Source organism: Talaromyces rugulosus, chromosome V, assembly GCF_013368755.1.
Source record: "Talaromyces rugulosus chromosome V, complete sequence".
NCBI classification, from domain to species: domain Eukaryota; kingdom Fungi; phylum Ascomycota; class Eurotiomycetes; order Eurotiales; family Trichocomaceae; genus Talaromyces; species Talaromyces rugulosus.
In genome coordinates, this window is record NC_049565.1 from 3,209,314 (window position 1) to 3,229,320 (window position 20,007).

Below are 20,007 nucleotides of genomic sequence, written 5' to 3' on the forward strand. Positions count from 1 at the left end.
CGCCGCCTCCACACGATAAGGGATCCAGCTCGTGATAACCCAGACCCGGCCAGCCTTCTGACTCGTGCTCTCTACTTCGACGCGAAAATAAAGAACAGGGAGACGAAAAGAAAAGAAAAGGAAGCAAGAACAAAAAAAAGAAAGAAAAGACACACAGTTATTCGCCGCGGACAAGCGATTACAGTCATATTTTCTCTCATTCTGAGAGGCGGATGATTTTGCGGCCTAGTTTGGCGTGATATGTTAGTCTTTTTTTTTTTGCTCCCCCTCCCGTGTCTCTGAAACCCGAGAGACACAAGGAAGACATATCCTGTGTCAATTCGTTTTCATTGCGCCCGTTCCAGAACATGTGCCGGTGCAATTTTTCGAATATTCTACCGACAAGTTTTGTTTATACTGATCCGCTCTCCTAGAAGCGACCGTCCATGCCGCACTTGTTTCTGTGAACAGACCTCTTACCTCCATCTTATCACCTCGCGTCCATTGCTTTTCAATAATGCTCATGACCTCATCGCGTTGATTATTCTGTCGATATTCCTTTTTAAACCGCCAGTATCCTACGCCAGTGTTTGTATCTATCATGGCATCTGCATTACCTCAGCCGTCGCGTCAATCAACCAGCACGCCCACAGGCAGCGTGACATCCCTTTCTTCGACAACCAGACTCAAACCTTTACAACTAGCCTCAGACGCCCGCAGGGTATCTTCGGCGTCGCCTTCAAAGCTCCGCTCGCCAGCGCGCCCCTCCCTAGGCGGGGGCGTTCAATCGAACTCTTCCTCCAGCGTAACGTCTTTGCGATCCACTTCGGCTGCATTCGCAAGCGGTGGTACCGACAAGGGCCTTCGGAGGACAGTCAGCATCGCTTCGTTTCCTCAGCCTCCCAAAGCAAACTCCAGGCTATCAACAGCATCGGTCGCCAGCTCTACGTCGCAAACTCCGCGGGGTTCTCCTGATCTCGTCAAGTCGGCCACCGGTACAACAAGGAAGAAATCCAGACTTAGTTCTGCTACGACGAATAGCAATCGCGGCTCCAAAACTTCATCGCTAAACAATGGCATTGATGGCAAGGCAGTGCAAAACCTGGCAGGAATTAAGGATTCTGAAGGCCTAGTCAGCGCTTCCTCACCGCCACAAAGCAGAAGCTCGTCCGCGCAAGGTTCATATTCCACTAGCGCAACAACTTTCGACGATACCGAAGATGTGGGTGCCGATAGCACAACTGCTGGGAAAAAGGGCCCGCGACCCAAAGAGGCCAAGGGCAATGTCCTTGTCAGCGTGCGAGTCCGCCCGGATAATGGAGCACACGAAGGCTCTCGAGCTGATGGTGAATGGATGGTAGATGGCCGAAGGTCGTTGATCGCCTTCAAAGGGAAGGAAAGTTATGATTATTTCTATGGTAAGGTTCCTCTCAACTGCTTCTATTAAAGCTCATGTTGCTAACCTGTATTTTCAATAGATAATGTTTTCACTACACATGATAATAATTCCAGAGTTTACGACTCCTCGGCCAAGCGTCTAGTTCGAAGAGTAATGGAAGGATATCACGGAACTGTTTTTGCCTATGGAATGACTGGCACTGGAAAGACATTTTCTATGCAAGGCACGGCGTCATCTCCAGGAGTGATCCCCCTCGCAATTACCGATATCTTCTCTTATATCCGTGAGACGCCACATCGAGAGTTTCTCCTCCGTGTGAGTTATCTGGAGATCTATAATGAGAGGATCAACGATCTTCTCTCGGCCTCTACCGCAACTGGTCCAGGGGCCGCTGCTCCACAGGAAGAGATTAAACTTCGAGAAGACAGTAAAAGAGGTGTTTATGCAACACCCTTGAAGGAAGAAATTGTGCAAAGTCCGACACAGCTTCTTCGTGTGATTGCCAGGGGTGATCATGCAAGAAGGACTGGCAGCACACAATTCAATGCACGAAGCTCGCGTAGTCATGCCGTCGTCCAAATTGTCGTGGAGAGTCGTGAGCGAGCCCCTGGGGGCACTTCATCTCAAGACAAGCGAGCTGCTGTCCCCCCTGGAGGTGTCCGAGTTTCTACCCTGAGTCTAATCGATTTAGCCGGGTCTGAACGCGCAGCGGAGAATAAGGAAAGGCGGACAGAAGGAGCACACATCAATAAAAGTTTGCTTACTCTAGGTACTGTCATTGCCAGGTTATCCGAAAGCAAGGAGAAAGCCGCGAACTCGACAGATAAGGAAGGCAAGCATCTGCCGTACCGAGACAGCAAGTTGACCAGGCTACTTCAACCAGCATTATCTGGTAACTCCCTTGTCAGCATTCTCTGTACCATTCAGACTGGATCGTCTGGAAGTGCCGCTCCCGCCAATACTCATACAAACGAGACATTGAACACTCTCAAGTTCGCTGCTAGGGCAAAGAATAATATTGTCAGTCATGCAAAGCGAGCCGAGGAGGCTTTTGGCGGCGGGAATGGTGATGCTGGAAGCAGAGTCCTACTTGAGCGTTACCGGGTCGAAATTCAAACATTGCGGGCTCAACTTGAGAATCAAACCAAGGTTCAGGTTGAAAACGAAACAAAGGTCGAAGAAGAGAGAATAGAAAAAGAACATGAGGCGCGCCATGAAGAGCAAATGCTCGAGATGCAACTTGCTCGAACTGCCCTCAAAGAGCGAATCGAGCACCTTAACCGCCTCATCCTTTCTTCGAAGTCTACCGGTGTCAATAGCAGCAGCGCAACAGCAGCCTTGGAGAGGTTATCTCGAGTTTCTGCAAACCTTGAATCAGGCAGTCGTTCACTTCGTTCGTCGGCAAGTCAGTCCACTCTTGGCGCCAGTTCTTTGCGCAGAACTGTGTCACAATATTCTTTGGCTAGCGGAGATCGCTCAAGCGGGTACCAGCTGCAACGCTCGTCATTGGTGCCAGAGGATGATGACGACACTATCGGCGAATATGGCGATGGAAATGCAAGTCTTCAAATGCAGATCACGGCCTTGCAAGCCGACCTTTCAGACAAAAATCGGTACATATCCACACTGGAAAGACGCCTGTTGCAGGCCCGACGTTCTAGCCACTCGAGAATGTCTATGGGTCTCTCGCAACATAAGAATAGCGAAGATGTGGATGTCACAGCGGTCTTGCGCGAGAGAGACATGGAAATCACTGAGTTGCGCATTCAGCTTGACGACAAAGACCGCATGCTCACCGCTCTTCGTTCTGCAGCTCGTCAACGCGACATTGCACAGATGCCGATGGAGGCAGCAGGCTCAGAGAAGCAGGCTAGCCAACGCAACAGCGAGGGCAACGCCAACGTACTTGCAAGTCCACCCGCTACAGGTCCTACCAGCCCTACCAATCCAGTGTCTCCAATCAAAGCATTGGAAAAGGAAAAGGAAAAAGACGGAAAGAGGAAGAGCGCAGACGAGATGTCTCGAATGCTGGACGAAATGATTCAAGACCGTGTAGAGACCGGTCATCTGGCCAAGAGTTCTCGAGGCAGTATACGTGTATTAAGTGGAACGGCGAATCGGCGGGAGTCGATAGGGCCTGTACCACCAGCTCTTGGCCCACGCAGTGCGATCGCTGAGACCCCGGAGGCTGATGCTTGAGCATCTCCCGCTCCCATTCTATCTGAAACCACAGGGGTTTTGACATTCCCTGGGGTCATACGCGTGTAACCGTGGGCACTTCTTGGATGTAATCATTAGACTTGGTGCTTGTTACGCATTCACGAGAGCAGGAAATGGCTATTTTGCGGGCGTTGCAGTTCATTGGGAATTGAACGCAATGGGATTGACTTTTTTTTTTTCTCTTTTTTTTTTTTTCTTTTACAGAGGCGGAGGCCATGGATTTTCAAGGATATCTTTCATATTCTGCTCTTGTTGTTGATGCTATTGCAGCCTTTTTTTGTTTTGTTTTGTTCCATTACTTTTATTTCTTCTTCTTCTGTCTCTTCTCTTCGTTCTTCTCACTCATGTTTTTTGAGCGTGAGTTCATGCCCGCTCTAGCCTGTAATGGGCTGGCTTTCTGATACCCCAGGCCTGTTGTAGGTTTATCATGAATTTTGCTTTTCTTTCCTACCTCATAGCGAATCATTGATGCACGGTAGTCTGTCCTGCTTTAACTTAGACGCCTGCCTAATAAGGATGCTGCTATATTTAACTGCTGCAGCGGTAAGCGGGCCGATCCCGATGGAACGAGCCATGGGTCGCAACAGGCCCCGACGGCGCTAGTGCGACACTCCGTGTTTCACGGTTTCACCTCCCAACGCCGACCGCCCACTCACCGCCGTCCATCGGCGTCAAAGTCATCGCCGCTACTCGCTAGGGGATCCAGTCAAACGCGCCTCGCAGCTGTTATCACCTCATTCCTGAGCCCCGATGGGAATGTTCCAACTCACCATGCCACTATGCCCAGTCAACTCCTTGAAACTCGCCCCCGCCGCCCCGGTGGCGGCTTCCTAGATGGCCACCATCCCACCATAGCAGTCCTTGCTGCTCCCCCTTGAATTAACCAACAAGAGCCACCCTGCTATTCTGGCTGACCCATTCTGCAATGGTTGCATTTAGCTGATCGGTGCTGGGCTTTTTCCCTTGTGCACTTTGCACTTTGCACTTATTCACCGCAGAAAGTGACCGTTGTGCTTTGATTGTGCTTTGGTAGGATCACGGGGACTTTTTTCCTTCTCAATTATCTCGTATCCTCTGTTTGACTCGATTCTGGTTTGCTGGTTCAACCACTTCGTGCCTAGCAGCAAACAGTTACTATCGTCGTCCGATTGCAAGTTGTCTAACTGAAAGAAGAAGAACCACCCTGTTCCCGTTTGTGGTTACCTGTTTGGCGTCATCATCTTCGCCCACCCCCATTTCCACCGTCTCGTTCAAAACGATTGGGGGTGTTAGGAAAATGAATGTGCATGTCTGACACGTCCAAGTGTCAAATATTGACTTCTTGTCCCTTTCGCTTGACGCAATTCCCTAGACCTACGGTCGAACTGACCAAAAAATTTTTCTCGCCTCGTTGTCGCTGACCAACCATGTCTCTTCGAAGACTTCATACAACTGATACACCTTCTCTTGCGCCGGCCAAGAGCAGCGGCTTGCTAGTTCCACTGATCGATTCGCCTCTACCATCTCCGGTCCTACCATCGATTATCCCCAGTTATGGAAAAAGACCACCAGGGTCCGGGAAACGTAAGGCTATGCGCGTCTGCTTTTGGAGCATGGTGATTTTCATCCTCGTCAGGATAATATTTCTTCTCAACCTCAAAGCCATCCCAGACATTATACAACAGTGGCTTTCGGATCGGCAAACCTATCTACCGTCAGATGTGCTCCCAAACACCCCTGCGCCTATAAAATTGACGAACGGACATGGTCGAGAAAAGTGGACGATATCTATACCTGCTCAAATGGGGTTTCCTTTGTCGCCTCCGCAAATAACAGATTTGTGCTCGCATTGCGTTGAGATGTCCAAGCAGCTTTCGAGTAACAAATCCCAGCCCTTCGATTACTCCCGTCCGGATTGGGGCTTTGTGGATATAGCAGAAGCACGACTCGATGAATTTTCTTCAGTCAAACAGCCATCAAATGCAGACGACAACGAAAATCCCATCTGTGAGACCAGTCTCACTTTCGTGATGCAATCGGAAGACGCGGGACTGGGGAAAACATTGATGCAACTGTGGTTGAGTTACGGACTCGCACAAAGACAAGGTCGCAGCTTTTTCATTGACGACACTAACTGGGCATACGGAGATTTCTCTTTGTATTTCACACCGCCTTCAAAACCTGCCTGTCATCCGCCGCCACCATCACATAGGCTACCATGTCCCCTCCAGGCACGACATTTAGTTGTCTCCTCGGCCAACTCCAATTGGATCTTTGGTGACAGTTTCAAGGAACGTTTTGGGAGCTCTCGTGGACCTGCCGCACAACATCAAAAGGCGATTTTCGAAATGGCCCGCAGTGGATACGAGGCGCTATTCCGCCTCGTTGGGAACGATGCCAAGTTTCTCGAGTATCGCATCCGCGAATTAGACAGACAGGTTCGCGGTCAGGGTGGGCTTGAGATCGGCCTTCATGTGCGTCGAGGGGACCTTCATCCACTAGAAGCCCAATACAGAGACTCTTATATACCCCTCGACAAGTACGCCAACAGGGCAGAGACATTGTTTGATACTTATCTAGCACAAGCAGCCGGCGATGAAATCTTGCAGCGAGCAATGAAATCATATTCACGCATCATCCTGGCTTCCGACGACCCAGATGTATACACAGCCTCTGAGCTAAAGGCGGCAGAGAAAGCTCAGAGCTACATCTCTTTAGCAAGCAAATCCGTTCTAGATGCCGCACAAGAAGCGGACTCACGGCGCGGCGAAAACAGCGGCTGGGAAGGCGGATTCTACAAGGACCTGTTCTGGTCGCTTGGAGTCAGCAGCGACTCATATTCCCCCAAGGACAGCCCGTTGCCAACGAACCAAGAACCCAAAAGCCCGAAGCTGGATACTTCTCTCGACCAACTTCGTTTTCAGCCTTCACAGGAATCCCTGAGCTTGCGAGAGTTGATTGGGCGAGCGTATCTGCTCGACTTGGCCGTCTTAGGTCAAAGTGACCGGGTGATCTGTGGCATAGGCAGTGCGTCCTGTCGTCTCTTGGCTGTGATGATGGGCTGGGAACAAGCTATCACAAATGAAGCATGGCAAAATGTAGATGGGAGTTGGAATTGGGCATATACAGCATCCGGTTAATGGAGTTTGTTTCATCTGAATATTTTTAAATAAATAAATAAATAATATGTATTAAACAAATCAATTGTAGTACATATGTGCCACAGCCTAAATTGTACGGATGTTCCAACAAGGACAATTCGATCACTACGCCGTAATCTCAATCTCCGATGTTCTTCCTGCTGCGTATACATCCCTCCATTCTTCCCACAGTCGCTTCAGTTCTCGGACGTATTTATCGTGCAATTCATCAATGTAACTTTCCTCAACTTTGCTGTTGTCCTTTTGCTGGACCACTTGGATCGGGCGCCCAACGACAATGTCGAGGGGTCGTCGATAGGGCATCATGCCAACATCGTAGTTGAAAACGCCACGCGCATGAAACAAGGGTATTGTGAATCCCATGGTTTTCTTCACAAGCATCTGAAACTTGTGGATCCAAGGGTGTTCTTCCGGGTTGACTTGCTCGTAGAGCTCGTTTTCGCCAAACCCGATTGCGGGGACGAGGTCTGCGCCGGTACGCACAGCCAGTCTTACGAAGCCCTTGCGGCTTTTGAGCACGAGGCGAAGACGACCTGGCTGTGCGTCGAGAGATTCACGGGCCCCGCCAATCACTATAGTGATGGCCCGACCCATGCCCTCACCGTCGAGGCCACCCTTGGTCAACAGGTTTTCACAGGACTCGCGGGACACGCTACCGAGTCCTAATGCCAGGGCATATTCTCGGTAGAACGGGATCCGGAAATTGGAGTCTAATGTGAGCAAAGTGTTTGTGATGCCGGGGAATAGCTTAGAGAAACCAAGCGCTTCAGTTACAAAGGCCGCAAAGGCCCCGTGAGAAATAATCCCATGGGGATGGTATCCAAATATATACTTTCGAGTCGGCGGCAGCGGCTCAGTGCGATGCAGGCGTGCGGGGAAGTAGGCAGCATACACTTTCCAGATCGGAAGCGCACGAAGTCTCTGAGAACGCGACTTTAGGCTGCCTGACGTTCCGGCAGTCGAGAAAAGAGAGATGTAGACCAGATACGGGACAAGTAACGGCCAGAATAGGGGCATTGCGCAGACGAAGAAAAACGCAGTTAGGAATATGGCGATGGTCAAGGTGTGACAGAGAACGATGAGGGTCTGGAGGCGTCGTTCGATGCCGATGTTCAGAGGAGCCCAGCGGATTCTATGGTTTTTTATAAGTATTAAAATTGGGTGAGAAGAATAAAGGAGCAAATATAGGCCTCACCCATGTCGTTTAGGAGGAGTTCTTTCACTGATGACATTGAAAGAGCCATCGTCGGACTCTTCGTTCTGGCTAGCAGGCGCCATGATAGCCAAAGCTGCGGGGAAGTTGTTGGGGATAATATTTCACAGAAGACTCGGGCATGCGGGGAAGAACTCTAGCGTACTGAAGAAAATGAGACAAAAACAGGACGACTGGAGTCTGGTATCCAGGTGTCAATATGTGCTTGTCCAGGCACCGTTTGCAAGTCTGGAGAGATGACGTCGAACCGGCAGCCCGTGGGCCCTCGCCAAGACCCTATATCCGCACAGACTACGGATTCGGACATGGCGATCGAGCCTCATAGTACTGGACTATAATTAATAATGGGTTGTATTTATGATAAATTAATGGTAAATAAAACAGAAGAGGGGCCCAAGTGGCCCTGTGTTGAGTATAAGTATAAGCAGACACGGTACACATAAGTACTGCTCGACCAGCTCTATTAGGTATATAGTTTCATGGATAATGAACTTTGTGCAAAATAACACACCTCCTACGCAATGAGATGATCTCTATATCCCTAAAATCAGTCGTATATAATTACCATCGCCCATTTGTTTGTTTTGACTGTGTATTATGTCTTGATCATGAAAATCTTCGTGCTTGTTAGCATGCGAAAGAAAACAAGAGAGAACGGAAAGGCGCCACTGACCTCGTTTAGTGACCGGTCGTCCATAAGAGCCTTCTTCTTTTGCTGTATATAACGGCCGCGTATCGCATGTCTTCCCATTGGTCTCTGTTCTCGCGATGGTGTTGCCTTGTGAGACACAGTTTCGTCACTAGACTTGCTGGATTCAACCACAGCAGGCGTTTCCGTGGCTGTGAGATCATTGCTGGCCTTTCTTTTCTCCTTCTTTTTGCGATCTTTCTTTTTCATTTTATCTTTGCTCTTCTTCTCGGAGGACTTCTCGGAGGACGACGCTTTGCCGTCGGCCGCACTGGGGCTTTGATCCGCTTTGAGGTCTTCCTTATCGGTACGTAGTGAGCGGTTTTCGGTGATCGTCTTGTCATTCGTCATATTATTCCTTTCGGGACATATGTCGCTTTTTTCTTGGGCGAGATACCCGGCACTGACGAATCTGACCGTTTGCCACTTTTGTTGGACATACCTAGCCAGTCTGATCTCGTCTCGCTTGCGTTGTTCCTCTTCCAGTTTGGAGTCGCTTTTTCCGTTGAGCCGGCCCAGAAGTCCCTGGAAAGCGTCAAGCCCTGTGGGCTCATCCTGTCCTTTTGTTCGGGCACCCAGGCCCAGCGTATCGTCTTTGAGCGTTACTCGGATATGGGACGCACTGGCGGCGGTGAAGGAATCGGCGTGAGATGCATTGCGAGCGCCCAGGAAGCTGCCAGGAGTCCAGCCCTGGGACGCCATTATCCTATGTCCGAAGCCATCCGTCGACCGAGACCAAGTCGTGTTATTGGGATCATGGGAAATCTTGACCCTCCTGCATTGCCTCAGTCAGTGAACCAAAATGACGAGTCCTACTAAGTGTATCTTACTTTCGAGGCCCGGCGAGACCCATTGGACGTATATGTGCCAAAGATTGCTCCCTCACGCGGCGAGTTGGACGAGCCAGGGACTTCTTGTCTGGTTTATGTTTCTCTTATCGCATCGGCCCAGAAATTTATTTCCGCCCCACGCGTGATTTCCGGAGGCGGTATTTTAAGACGCTATTCCTAATACGGCTAAATTAAAATACGCAGAGTTTCCTGTAATGGTTAGGTTTGTTTATCAAACCGTAAGTAACGGCCCGCTCCCAGTGTGCAAATATTCCACATTGAGGGCGGTCAGCGGGGTATTACAGGGAACGGACGGGAATTTTTTAATTTGACGCATCGCATTACCTGTCGAGACGTTGACGACCATCCTGAGTATTCTGTGATGCTGCAACAAACATCCTGGCAGACACGGACATCGGAGGCATCGAGCAAAATGCAATAGGACCATGTCAACTCTACGAGTGTTCCGTCGAGACTATTCGATTGCATTGGCCACGAAAGACTCTATCCTTGAATTCAAATACACATCGTCCCCCGTAGATAGCAGCAGAAATGTGTCATTAGCCCACCAGCGGGCAACCCGCTGCTTGGTGGAATTTGCGCCTCGCGAGCCAGCAAGCTTAGACGGCTATCGGCTTTTGGGTGAGGGCTGGGGCACGCTTGGATTGATTTCCCTGAACAACGATGTCTTCATCTGTGTTGTGACCGGATCCTCTCGAGCAGCATCTCCCCGGCCCGCAGAGAATGTTCTCAGAATCGATAACGTTGATTTTTGTGCGTATCCTTTGATTCCGCCTAACATGCAGTATCATTGACTTGTATGTAGACTGTTTAAATCGCCTAGATTATGAACATGGCGAAGATTACCAATCAACTACTCGATTTGCCGCAGAGGACCTCCAGGATGACATCGAGGATAAAGATATGGTCACCGACCACCCTTTTTTGGCTCTGAAAAGATTGCTCGGCGATGGCAGCTTCTATTATAGCCTTGACTTCAACCTTACTGATCATCTTCAGGATCGGTGAGTTCTTCCTGCACCCCTCTCAGTAAAATGTAGCTAAACAAGATCTAGGTCGAGTACTTCGGCCGCTTTCGACATCGATAATCTGAATCAAGACATGCTCTGGAATTCTTATATGATCGCTCCTCTTCTTCTTTTCCGCAGTCGCCTATCAAAGCATGAAAAGGAAAGCCTGGATGCTTCTCGCATTCTGACGCTGGTAATTAGAGGCTTTGCTGGAACCCTGACGATGCCTGCATCGACATTGAAAGCCCCTCAGCTACGTTCAAATCTTCCCTCGGCGTTGACAGTGATCTCACGACTATCTTCTCGTCGAGCTGGAACTCGGTTCAATTCCCGGGGAATTGATGATGACGGAAATGTGGCAAACTTTGTCGAAACCGAGACTATTTTAAGGAGCCCAACAGGAATTACTTTCTCATATGTGCAAGCCCGTGGATCAGTTCCAGTGTTCTGGGAGCAAGCACCAGGCCTCATTCCTGGACAACAAAAGATTGATATATCTCGCTCCTTCGATGCGACAAAACATGCTTTTGACAAGCATTTCGAAGCTCTCGAGCTAAAGTACGGGGCTGTTCACATTATTAATCTTTTGAGTGAAAGTAAACCCGGGGAATTGGGGTTATCAGCCCAGTTTCGGAAACACGTTTCACGGAGGACACAATCACGAGAAAACGAAGGCGCAATATCGGCTAATCGTCATCTCCTACAGATGACGGAATACGATTTTCATGCGGAGACGAAAGGGCCCCTTGGTTACGAGGCTAGTAGCCAGATCCGTTATTTGATCAACCTGTCACTGGATGGATTTGGATACTTTTTAATGGAAGATCCTCCTTACGAAAAGTCTCCATCTTCCATTGATACCAGACGCAGAGACCCGAGAATAATACTCCAACAAGAGGGGATTTTTAGAACGAATTGTCTCGACTGTCTTGACAGAACCAACCTAATACAAACAAACATCAGTATCATGGCGCTAGAGAATTTTCTTCATCTGGTAGGAACTGATATTGTTGCTGAAATTCGAATGAGACATTCGAGTTTATGGGCAGATAATGGAGATGCTCTGTCTCGCATCTACGCTGGCACCGGCGCACTCAAGTCATCGTTTACGCGGCATGGGAAAATGTCGCTAGCAGGCGCCTTTGCAGACGCTCGAAAAAGTGCTACTCGTTTATATGTTAATACATTTGGAGACAAAGCCAGACAGAATACCATCGACGTTCTGATGGGTAGACTAGCCAACCAAGTTCCAGTCGATCTCTACGACCCCCTGAATGATATCGTTTCTGCAGAACTTGAGCGTCGAATTGACGAATATACGTCCTCGAAAAACATAAGGATATGGGTGGGGAGTTTCAATGTAAACGGCAGATCCGACGGGGCGATGACGGATTTATCTTCCTGGCTTTTTTCCTTGCGTGAAAAAGATGGTGACAGCCCTAGTATCGTCGTTGTGGCATTTCAGGAAATCGTGGAGCTTAGTCCCCAACAAATTATGTCTACTGACCCTGAGCCGCGGATGATCTGGGAGAATGCAGTCAAGGATTGTCTGAATGCACATGCAAATCAGTACAACACGAAGAATTATGTTCTACTGAGAAGCGGTCAGCTTGTTGGAACCGCTCTTCTGGTGTATGTTCGAGAGGATGCAATTCATGATGTCAAGAACGTGGAGGGTAGTGTGAAAAAGGTGAGAAATTATCTCTTGCAGTTATCAGCCATCGCACTAACATGAAGAGGTAGACCGGTCTTTCGGGAATGGCTGGCAACAAAGGAGGGTGTGCCATACGCCTTGAGTTTTCAAACACTCGGATTTGTTTTGTTACAGCTCATCTTGCAGCTGGGTTCGCAAATTACGACGAGCGAAATAGGGACTACGCGACAATCAGCAATGGGCTCAGGTTTCGCTATAACAGGTCTATCGAAGACCATGACGCGATTATTTGGCTTGGGGATTTCAACTATCGTATAGGATCAGGTGATCGAGAAGTACGGCAGCTTATTAAGGCACACGAATATGGGAAACTCTATGAAAATGATCAGGTAAAAAATCCACCCTTTCCTGTAGCAAGAAAAGAAGAAAAGAAAAAAAAATACTAAGCCATTTGCACACCAGTTGAATTTACAAATGATAGCCGGGAGAACATTCCCTTTTTACTCTGAAGGACTTATACAATTTCCTCCAACATACAAGTTTGACTTTGGAAGCGACGAATACGATACTTCGTGAGCAATCACAAACTGAGAGGGTTTACATACGCTAATTTTAATGCAGGGAAAAAGCTAGGATACCAGCGTGGTGTGACCGAATCCTCTGGAAAGGGACTGGACTCAAACAGATACATTACTGCTCTGCAGATCTAAAGACATCAGATCATCGCCCTGTTTTAGCCCTGTTTGATTGTTCAATCAGCATCGTCAATGAAAGCCAGAAGGATCGTTTGAACCGCCTGCTCTATGATCAGCGCCGCGCGGAACTACGTGACGCAGCATCACAAAATCTTCTCATCGACAGCGATGACGAAGCCGCAGATTACACGTCTCCTTCACCTGGACTACCGTCAGCTAGCTCGGATCGTCACAAGTGGTGGCTTGACCGAGGTAAGAATCTCTATGTAGGATGGTGTTGGTCGCTTTATTTTTTTTTGCTGACATTGGATTAGGTTACCAAGTCAGATCTGATATACAGCCTGACGTACAGGGGAACATACCCAACATAGTTGGGAAGCCTAATCCTTTCAGCGAAACTGGTCAGCCTGATTGGGTATATCCTCAACTGTTACTCAGCCAAGAGAGTATGTTGCGCCCAACTTCTTCGCTACGGTCTACAGGCCCGGACACTCGATCTTCTACCGACAAGGACCGGGGGTTCCACGACAGAAAGACTTCGAAACCTGAAGTCCCACGAAAACCTGCTGTTCTAGTTCCGAGAAAACCAACACCACCAACGCGAAAACCTGCATCTCCGCAACATGGGAGCCCGGGGGGCTTTGACCCAAGTCTTAGAACTAAACCTGCGTTACCTCCTAGGGTACCACCGTCTGGAACGAAGAATCACACTCCAATAGAAGACAGGATCCAATCACTGAGTACTGGCGGAGGCGCACCGCGCACCACAAATCTGCTAGATGATGCGGATAATACACTTTTGCAGGAATGGAAACCCTTGAGCCCGGGTCGCTAGATCAACGTGATATTAATGAGATACGATGAAGTCCAGTACCATTACTTATATCCAGTCAGTCCGGCCTATCATGGTTGTGTACAGACAGGGAACAGGCCATATAATTGACGTTTCTTTGCATTAAAAATATTCAACGATATACATATCAAAGCGTCCGTTGCCAATACGAGTTTTTTTGGTTCAATTCCATTGTTTCTTGGTGTCCTAGAATATGGTAAAGCAAGGTTGTTGAAAATCGATTGTCATAAGCTAAATCGTAACAATTATCTATCGCTATTTGATGTACCAGGGGTATCAATTATGAGCTGCCGAGTGAATCAACGGTATGCTCTTCTGATAAAAACAAAGGGCTCAGAAGATCAAAGCAATAATGTCAAACAATAACGAGTATATTTTTTAAGTTCCTTTTCTGTATTACTCCCTCGACAAAATGAGGCATGAGAAACCAATCCCGACACATCGAGAGGAAAAGCCATGCCCCCTGAAATGTACTGCACTGTAAAGCGTTGCCTCTTATACCCGATTCAAATAATCAAGCAGCAGAATGTCGACGGCAGTGTGCAAGTCAATAAATACCCTCCAAGGCTGCTCGTAAACAAGGTCACATAACAACACAGGAATCGTCAGTATCTTGTACAACTTCAGGCTTTTTTTACACTTTTAAAGGTTTGCCTGCTGGCTTGGGTCGATTATTCCCCATCATCCACTTGGCGAAGGGCGAAGGATTTCCCGGTCGTGGTTTCTTCGGGCCTGGAGGTGCGTCAAAGTTGTTAGCATTGATCCCAACAAGAAACTGCGGAGAGTTTATCTTTAACATACCCGCACCATCAGGCTTCTTCTTGGCATCATCTGCAGCAGGGGCAGGCTTCTCGGGAGGCGGCGGCGGCGGTTCTTCTTTCGGTTTTTCTGGTATCGGCCACATATGCATGGTAACAGTCCAGTCGGGTTCGATAACAGTCTCCCAGACCTGCGGCAAGATAATGTCACCGCTAGGGCCGACCAAGTCATAATGGCCCTCGGCAACATGAGGTCCAATCACCTCCACATGAAGAAACGCCTGGCGAATAAGTTCCTCCATGCCCTATCAGAAGTTAGAAGATCGATCGAGAGAAACAGGGTGTTTGATGATACTTGCCTGCCAAGTACTACATAGGTGGAAAGGAAAGTTGAATTTTCTGCCTACAGCGTCCTTGAACTTGATAGGTTTCTTCTTTTCCGGAGGAGGCTTGTTAGCTGCGGCTTCTTCTGCCGCTTTTTTGGCCTCTGCTGCAGCAGCAGCTGCAGCTTCGTCTGCTACCTTTTTGGCTTCTTCTGCCGCAGCCGCGGCCGCTTCCTCTGCAGCTTTCTTAGCATCTGCTGCCGCCGCCGCTGCCATCTCTTCGGCAGCTTTCTGGGCTTTGACAGCCTCTTCGGCAGATTTCTTTTCAAATTCCTGATTCGCAGCTGCTGTGGCCTTTGCAGCCGCTTCATCCGCTATTCTCTTCTCCGCAGCTGCTCTTTCTTCTGCGGCAAGTTTGTCTGCGGCGGCCTTTACCATTGCAGCTTCACGCGCGGCATCTCTCGCCTCGCGATCTGCTCGTTCGTCCAGTATTAATTTCTCCAGTCGAGCAATAGCTTCATCTTTCGCCGGGTCTGCCTGAGACGTCGCCGAAGGAGATTCAGACTTTTGAGGAATTTGCCCAAAAAAAGGATGCCCAACAACTCCGCCGGGATAGTTTTGATTGTAAGGAAAATACCCACCAGGGCTGTACGGGATGAGATCTGGCGGGGGGTAAGGCGCACCACCATAGGGTGAGTTGGCATGAGGTGGCATCATATGGGCCAACGGTTGCTCAGGAGGACTTTGTCCTCGACTTCGATTGCGGGAATCTGGTGCATGGTGGTGTGGAAGATGACCGGGATGCCCAGGATGCTGGTCAGGGCTGAACAATGGTGGAATGCCACCATGTTGTGCTGGAGGAAACTGCGATGACGCGTATCCATAGGGCGGAGGGTGCGCGTACTGACCGGGACCGGAGCGACCCATATGACCGAGTCTTACCAGTTGATCGGATGGATGGTGCTGGTGCGTAGGCCCGGGATGACCAAATTGTAAATGCCCCATCCCCCCTTGTTGTAATGCATTATAGGACGGCCCTGAGGACGAGCTTTGCGCGTATGGGGGCACCGGTGGCCAATTCCGCCTATCGCGTGGTTGTCGAGCGTAATTAGGTTCAAGGCCTTCTTCTTCACCTGAGTCCAGGCTTTCAGGCGACTCGTCTGGCGACCGACGGTGACGCGCCGCCCTCTGAGGGGGCAACTCCGTCCCAATGTCTCGCCGCGAGTAGCGACGACCAGACCTTGAGCGGGACTCGGGGATGGGGTTGCGACTGTGGCGTGAAGTTCTTGGACGAGACGCTGAATCGGATCTTAATTCGTCAGGATAATGCAAATGCTGCACATGGTCCCATTCGTCGTCGTAGTCTTGGTAGCCGTTGCTGGCTGTCACGGATGGCGGAGACACGTCGACGCCAGAGGAATCGTCCTCGTCACCAACAGACGAGCGATCCGAATCTTCAGGGCTGTCTTGATTTATGGTGACACTGAACCTGCCAAAGTGAGTCAGCACGGAGGGAACGTTTAACAGCATATTTGGTGTGTATGTGTGTGTGTATGTTTTTGCGGTCTGCACACCACTTACGGCATGGATAAGAGTCTTTGGCGGGGTAGCGCTCTCTATGAGAGAAGGCGACAACGGCGACGAGGAGCGAACTGCGTGTGACGACAGGCTGGAGAGTGGTGCGACCTCGATCTGAGCGATGATTGACGGTGCTAGAGAGCAAAATCATAACTTGGTGCGAAGGGATGGTGCATTAACCAGAGGCGTCTTCCTTCATCAGGGCGAGCATGCATAATAGTCGGGTCGGTTAGTTGGTCAAGAAATAAATAGAGGAGGCGAACTGGGAGCATGCAAGGTACATTATACCGCCACTGCGTAGTCTGCCTAGGGTTGGGTACATCTGAGAGTCGCCTGGGCTGGCGCTGGAATTCAGAGAGAGGGAGGACGAGTGTGCCTAAAGGCGCAGAGAGAGAGGAGTTGGGCACAGGCCTGGATGAGGCAGGGAGGGGCGATCCGGGACCCAAAACAAACAAACTAACTAGGCGGTAGTGTGTGTGTACCTGTCACACCAACCAACTAAGAATAATATGGCTTTCTTGCGAAAATAATAAATATGTAAACAAATACCATTTTATTAATAATTCAAGGTGGAAAAAAAAAAATTTCTGCCGGGTACACAACCTCAACTTAAGCCTCAACAAGCAAATTCGGTCTACACGCCATACTATCGACAATAGTGCCCGTGAAACCAAGAATTTTGCTGCCCAAGCCCACCTGGTTACGTCGTGGTATGGCATGGTCGTACATGGCACCGTATACGCCCTTGTCAAGACGTTCTCAGGCCCCCAGCTGCTCAGCATTCCACAGGGGGAGTGACGACCAGGCAGGTCAGTCATATGGAGACTGAGAGCAAGCCCGGGTCATACTTGCCACATCATACAGGCTCATGCTCCCGGTCCTAACTTGGGCTTTTTTCTGTCAGGTAGGTCTGACAAAGAGAGCTTCGATCTTTCTAGAACTACACTTGGGCAGCACATAAGCGAACCCAACCCCAATGCCAAAAGTGGTCCAATATGATTAACGCCGTGATTGATTGCGCCACTGGAAGGCGAATGTTATGAGTAGCTACCACGCCTCAATCCATATCCTTCCGGGCTACTTCCGCTGCACTAGCTCCTTCAAAGCAAGGAGGTCGCCTTGGGCTCCATGTGGGGTGGACTGCGATTGTTGCGAACGTACAAGGTCCTCTGATTTGTGCAGAGCCATTGATTTGACTTCCTCGACGACTTCTTTTGACGGCACTTTGGCGCCACTCGTGTTGTTGCCTGACAGGTATTCGATGAGTTTGGAGGTAACCTGTTGTCCGAGAGCAAATGATCAGCACAGGTATTTGAAAATCGTCCATCGTGTTTCGCGCAAAATTGGTTTGGCAGGGGGTGCTGATAGGATGTATTACCAGAATGAGGCCATATAATGCCCTTGCAAAGCTGTCGCAAAGCTCGAGACTCCTTAGGAAATGTCTCATTGACCTCGCCAATATTTGTGCAGAAGAGCCATCGACAGTTGTAGAGGTGGTTGAAATGTAGAGGAGTTCGCCAAGACGTGCATGAAGCTATCGACCATGTAAATTGTGTGATTCCGCGATATATGGCACATCAACGAGCGACACTTACGTTCCATGAATTAGGTATCACTAGCAGTGCTTCCTCCACGCTGAATATTGCTTGCGCACTCATGGCATTGGATTGATAACAGTCTGCCAGCTCGCACCATGCCTCGGCGTCGGTCGGAAAAGCCTCGACGTAGTCCACCAATGCCGATATAGCCTCATCGTCTCGGCCTAATGAACGTAGTAGGGCTGCTCGGCGTTTCAGAATAGGCTGTTGCACCACGTTAGTTCATAACCGTAGAAAAAAATTGCTAAAAACTGACCACGTTGACGGCATTCTCTTTGAGGATATTGTCATAATCTTGCAGAATGCTCTGTAAAGTTGAAGTGTCCTTTGCTGTAGCTTCCTGGTATAGACCTCTCAATCCCATAATCCGTTCATTAGCTGGACCAAACCGATCTGTCAGGCGATTCAGGCAAAGGTGCGCAGATTTATCGTCGCCAGTGCGCAGGCAAACAAGTAAAAGATACTCATAGGTCGCCCATTGATCAGAGCTCTCTGCTGCTGTCAAGGGGGCCCACGATGCAAAGGAGTTTTGTAAGAAAGCAGGGGCCTGCTGTGAAGCATGAAGGGCAGAGCTTGGATGCGATAAGCCGAAGCTTTGGTCACCAACACTTTGAATCACGTCCATTGAAAGGCATTGATAGGCATAATAATAAAATGCCTTGGTGAGGTGAGGTTTAAGCGTTCGAGCTGGTACGGAGTTATCTCGCGGCCGACCTAGTACGTACTGTCATGATTACAGGCGGTCAGGAAATGCACCAATCAAAGCCTTCAGCTCCGGGTACATAAATACATAACAATACACTGGGGGTCATTTAAGACTAGCGCTCCGCGGCGTATTACATAACACCTCATGTGCTAACGTAATCGGTAAGCGAGCCGCCACTGCAAGCGAGCCGCCACTTCCGCCCGAAAATGCAATCTATATAAATTTCAAATCTCAATTTTATACCCAAAATATTAATTATATATAAAAAATTAATTACCAGTACGATTAGGACATCCAGTTATTCTATGTCCTGCAATACCACAACCGCTGCAGCGAAATTGACGTCGTACAGGCGGTTGAGAGACTGGAAGCTCTGGCTCGACCGGAGCAGTAGTAACAGTTTGAGATGCCTCAATCTGACCCTGTATAAGCGCCTGAGCTTCTTCTCTGGTGATTCCTTGCTCATGGGATATCTGCTTTCTAGATCGTCTGCGTTTTTGCTTCTCTTTCTCATGTGCAGCTCGTAGATCATGAACTTCCTTTCGTACAATCTGAAGCTCATTAATACTCATCTCATAAGCTTTTGACATGCGATTAATTGCCTCATCAATAACTTCAGAGGGACTCCTTGTACGCCGGCTTATCCGCTTTTTTATTGTGCTTAATTGGCGCTTAAATTGACGTGGATTTTGAGGTGTTTGTAAGCAGGATGATTGTGTATTGCTTGATCGACTTGGAGGGGGTGTAGGAGTCCTTAATTGGATAGTAAGCTGTTGATAAACTCGATTTGGATCAAATGGCATTAATCCAGTTGCTGCAAAGCCGTTCCGAATAGTCTCAGCTTTATATGCCACCGTACGGGCCTCTGGAAATGCAGTAAGAAAGTCGATTTTGTCGATATGATTAAATCCAAGCCTCATCCGCTGTTCAACAAGCTGTCCATATTGCCGTTTTAAAACCGCAAAACAGCTGACATCAAGAGGCTGTAAAAGGTGTGAAGAATGAGGAGGCATACAGACTGGAATAATACTATTCTCAGTGCAAATTTGGTCAAATTCCGCAGTCAGATGGCTTCCATGGCCATCAAGAATCAACATTCGATATCTTCCCATCGTGCGGCCATTGGTAAGAGGAATGAAGTGATTAATGAGCCAATCTATTCCAATCTTATCTGTAGTCCATCCGTTGTCGCTAATATTAATTCTCCAATCCTCTGGAAGAGTCTCAAACCAGCCTTCTTGAGAGTATTTTGTTGCTTTGAAGATCACATATGAAGGTAAAGCCCACCCAGTAGAATTAACTGCCTCAATTGAAGTTACCCATTCTCGATTGCCAGGTTGTA

At 48.9% G+C, this 20,007-nt stretch overlaps 7 protein-coding genes across 7 annotated transcripts; 3 read left to right on the plus strand and 4 right to left on the minus strand.

The window, feature by feature from the left end:
• Nucleotides 1-580: 580 nt before the first annotated feature.
• TRUGW13939_09665 (uncharacterized protein) lies at nucleotides 581-3,577 on the plus strand (the record flags this gene model as incomplete). Its single annotated transcript, XM_035492785.1, has 2 exons — nucleotides 581-1,397; nucleotides 1,458-3,577. 2 exons carry the CDS (start codon nucleotides 581-583, stop codon nucleotides 3,575-3,577), a joined length of 2,937 nt encoding a protein of 978 aa, XP_035348678.1.
• A 1,427-nt stretch (nucleotides 3,578-5,004) lies between these two features.
• TRUGW13939_09666 (uncharacterized protein) lies at nucleotides 5,005-6,717 on the plus strand (the record flags this gene model as incomplete). Its single annotated transcript, XM_035492786.1, has 1 exon — nucleotides 5,005-6,717. The coding sequence occupies one exon, from the start codon at nucleotides 5,005-5,007 to the stop codon at nucleotides 6,715-6,717; it is 1,713 nt and encodes a 570-aa protein (XP_035348679.1).
• Nucleotides 6,718-6,843: 126 nt separating this feature from the next.
• Nucleotides 6,844-8,016, minus strand: TRUGW13939_09667 (uncharacterized protein; the record flags this gene model as incomplete). The annotated part of the gene is made up of 2 exons (XM_035492787.1): nucleotides 6,844-7,870; nucleotides 7,934-8,016. The coding sequence occupies 2 exons, from the start codon at nucleotides 8,014-8,016 to the stop codon at nucleotides 6,844-6,846; spliced, it is 1,110 nt and encodes a 369-aa protein (XP_035348680.1).
• Nucleotides 8,017-8,546: 530 nt separating this feature from the next.
• Nucleotides 8,547-9,492, minus strand: TRUGW13939_09668 (uncharacterized protein; the record flags this gene model as incomplete). The annotated part of the gene is made up of 3 exons (XM_035492788.1): nucleotides 8,547-8,567; nucleotides 8,625-9,414; nucleotides 9,470-9,492. 3 exons carry the CDS (start codon nucleotides 9,490-9,492, stop codon nucleotides 8,547-8,549), a joined length of 834 nt encoding a protein of 277 aa, XP_035348681.1.
• A 423-nt stretch (nucleotides 9,493-9,915) lies between these two features.
• TRUGW13939_09669 (uncharacterized protein) lies at nucleotides 9,916-13,684 on the plus strand (the record flags this gene model as incomplete). Its single annotated transcript, XM_035492789.1, has 7 exons — nucleotides 9,916-10,243; nucleotides 10,296-10,494; nucleotides 10,546-12,190; nucleotides 12,244-12,543; nucleotides 12,617-12,726; nucleotides 12,776-13,101; nucleotides 13,164-13,684. 7 exons carry the CDS (start codon nucleotides 9,916-9,918, stop codon nucleotides 13,682-13,684), a joined length of 3,429 nt encoding a protein of 1,142 aa, XP_035348682.1.
• Nucleotides 13,685-14,336: 652 nt separating this feature from the next.
• On the minus strand, nucleotides 14,337-16,313 carry TRUGW13939_09670 (uncharacterized protein; the record flags this gene model as incomplete). Its single annotated transcript, XM_035492790.1, has 3 exons — nucleotides 14,337-14,434; nucleotides 14,504-14,765; nucleotides 14,868-16,313. 3 exons carry the CDS (start codon nucleotides 16,311-16,313, stop codon nucleotides 14,337-14,339), a joined length of 1,806 nt encoding a protein of 601 aa, XP_035348683.1.
• Nucleotides 16,314-17,438: 1,125 nt separating this feature from the next.
• Nucleotides 17,439-18,584, minus strand: TRUGW13939_09671 (uncharacterized protein; the record flags this gene model as incomplete). Its single annotated transcript, XM_035492791.1, has 4 exons — nucleotides 17,439-17,639; nucleotides 17,740-17,895; nucleotides 17,957-18,163; nucleotides 18,216-18,584. 4 exons carry the CDS (start codon nucleotides 18,582-18,584, stop codon nucleotides 17,439-17,441), a joined length of 933 nt encoding a protein of 310 aa, XP_035348684.1.
• Between the last annotated feature and the right edge of the window lie 1,423 nt (nucleotides 18,585-20,007).